General features: G+C 54.8%; 1 protein-coding gene across 1 annotated transcript in view; it reads right to left on the bottom strand.

Moving 5' to 3' along the window:
• Positions 1-2402, bottom strand: part of FAM227A (family with sequence similarity 227 member A) — a 35718-nt gene that overhangs the window by 23025 nt on the left and 10291 nt on the right. Inside the window, exon 6 of the mRNA XM_006029846.3 lies at positions 371-517. Within this exon, the coding sequence (XP_006029908.3) occupies positions 371-517 (147 nt within the window). The remainder of the gene's footprint in view (positions 1-370; positions 518-2402) is intronic.

Genomic DNA, 2402 nt, shown 5'->3' with positions numbered 1-2402 from the left:
GCGTAGGCTGGTTTGGATGTGTATGTGCCTGAGTTAGTAGTGTGTGTGTGTGTGTGTGTGTGTGTGTGTGCGCACGCACCTAATTGATTTGTGTGTTTGTATATGTGCAATTGCACCCTCCTGTCTAACAGTGCAATATTGAGATCCTGAGAGTTGGCCTGACCCCACAGGGCAACAGAACCTTTGAATCCTTTATTTGCACAGCCCTCCAAATGGTCATATTCACAAACAAATGCTAATATTCACACAACACATATAAGTATACCTATCCATCCACAAAACCATCAGGCCATATACTCAGATGTTCACCTGTATGAATTTACACCCATGGCATGGAAACATACTTGCCCTCTGAGAATAAGTAGGGTACCTTTCCGCTTGCTGGCTTTCTCTGGGCACGCACAACTTTCTCCACTACTTCAGCTAGGTTTGTCTCATTAGGCAGTGCTGTTGGTTCATGCTCATTATACCCTGGGTATTGATATAGTTCCACCAGCTTGTCCTTTTCTGACATACTCTTTGGACAAAGAGAGCAAGAGAAGGGAAAGGAACAGTACAAACAGAAAAACAGATACTGTAATGAATCTCAGCAAATCCTCCAGTTTGATGTTTTCTGTTTTGAGCATAAAGCTTCTGGAATTAGCTGGCCCATGAACTACTGCTGCAGTGCTGAACCTGTGGGTCATGTGACCCCAACAGGGAGAGAGAGAGAGTGAGAGAGTGTGCATGTGTGTGTGTGGGAGAAAACTGCAGCATCACCAACCCATTTTCTTCCATTGTCTCCAATGAAGTCGATTTCTTTAGCCACTTAGGGTGTATCCACACATGCAAGCATGTGCGCTTGCAGCAGCTCAAATAGAAGCAGTGCAAATTTGAGCTGGGGCTTTTTGCCTCAGCGCACATGCTCGGACATGCACTTTGGTGTGGAGCAAACTGTGCCACTTGGGGCACAATAACCCTGCCTGGCTCCTCCCGGATCTGCAGCCAGGGAGAGCTAGAGCCAGGGGCTAGCACCTGTGCTGTCCCCAGCAGTATAAAAAGCTGCCCTGTCCTGGCCCCATCCATACAAAAAGCTGCCCTGGCAAGCAGCTCAGGCCTACTAACTCTCTGGAGCTTCTGGGGCCCAGCCAATTGATATTGGGGGACCCTACCCCTTGTGCCAGCTGGACTGCTGCAGCAGCATCCCAAATCCATTTTTAAAAATACCCCAAAATCCATGTTCCTCCACATTTAAAACAAAAAAACACTCTATACACACACACACACACACACACACACACACATATCGAGAGAGAGGGAGATAAGTTGGGTAATGCTTTATTGGTATATATACAATGTTAAAGCAATTTGGAAGCCTACCAGTGTCCCTATCATCATGAAAAAAAAATTCTAAATACCTATATGTGTTGATGTGTACTTTTGGTTTTCTTTATATATGATGGGTGTGTGATGAGGGGATGTGGTGTTTGTAGAAAGAGGATGAGAAGAGGTGTGGGGAAAGGTGGGTGGGTGGATGTGGAGGGATGTGGGTTGGTCTGTGGGTAGGAGTGGGGCAATTGCTGGGGGCACTGTGGGTGTGGGGGACCTTGTGTGGGGGCTGCTCAGGAGGGGTGGGTTCCCTGGCCCCAACAGGGTGCAGGCCCCCCCAAGCACATGGAAACTGCTGAGGAGGGGTGGGGCCCCTGGCCCCCAAAGGGTGCAGCCCCCCTGCACATGGAATGCCCCCCCGCCCAGGGTCCCAGCTCCCCCCTGGAGGGCCACAGCCCCTATCCCCCCCAGGGCCCCAGCCCCCCTGCCCAGGATCCCAGGCACCCTGGGGGCCCCCCCCACCCAGGGTCCCAGCTCCCCCCTGGAGGGCCACAGCCCCTATCCCCCCCAGGGTCCCAACTCCACCCTGGAGGGCCCCAGCCCCCCTGCTCAGGGCCCATAACTAACCTTTAACAGCAGCAGCGGGGGGACCATGTGCTGAGCCCAGCCTGGTCCTGCCCACCCTGGGGCTGCTCTTGCTGGCCAACTGGGCTGGTCTTGTGGTAGCAGGACCTGGCATGGCACATGATGACCACGTGCCAGGCCCAGCCGGGTCCTGGGCCCCCTCTCCAGCCCAGTCAGGCTGGGCCCATGCTGACAGGACCCAGTGCAGCATGCGGGGACCACGTGCCAGGCCCAGCCTGGTCCTGAGGCCCCTCTGCAGTCTGGCCAGGCTGGGCCCAGATCCCTGCAGCTCACTAGTCCGGCTTTGCACTGAAGTGCTTTGCAGCGCTCTGGGAGGCGCACACAGGAGCTGTGCCTCCTGGAGCCCTGTGACCCACTCCGGTGCAAAGCCGGACTAGCGAGCCACATGGGGCTGGACCAGGTCCTCACCCCCCCCGCAGGCACCGGGGGCCGAGGGGGGGGCGGGCGTT

This window comes from Alligator sinensis, unplaced genomic scaffold (genome assembly GCF_000455745.1).
Source record: "Alligator sinensis unplaced genomic scaffold, ASM45574v1 scaffold215_2, whole genome shotgun sequence".
Classification (NCBI taxonomy): domain Eukaryota; kingdom Metazoa; phylum Chordata; order Crocodylia; family Alligatoridae; genus Alligator; species Alligator sinensis.
The sequence above is the reverse complement of the archived record's forward strand: the minus strand, read 5'-3'. Positions and strand labels throughout refer to the sequence as shown.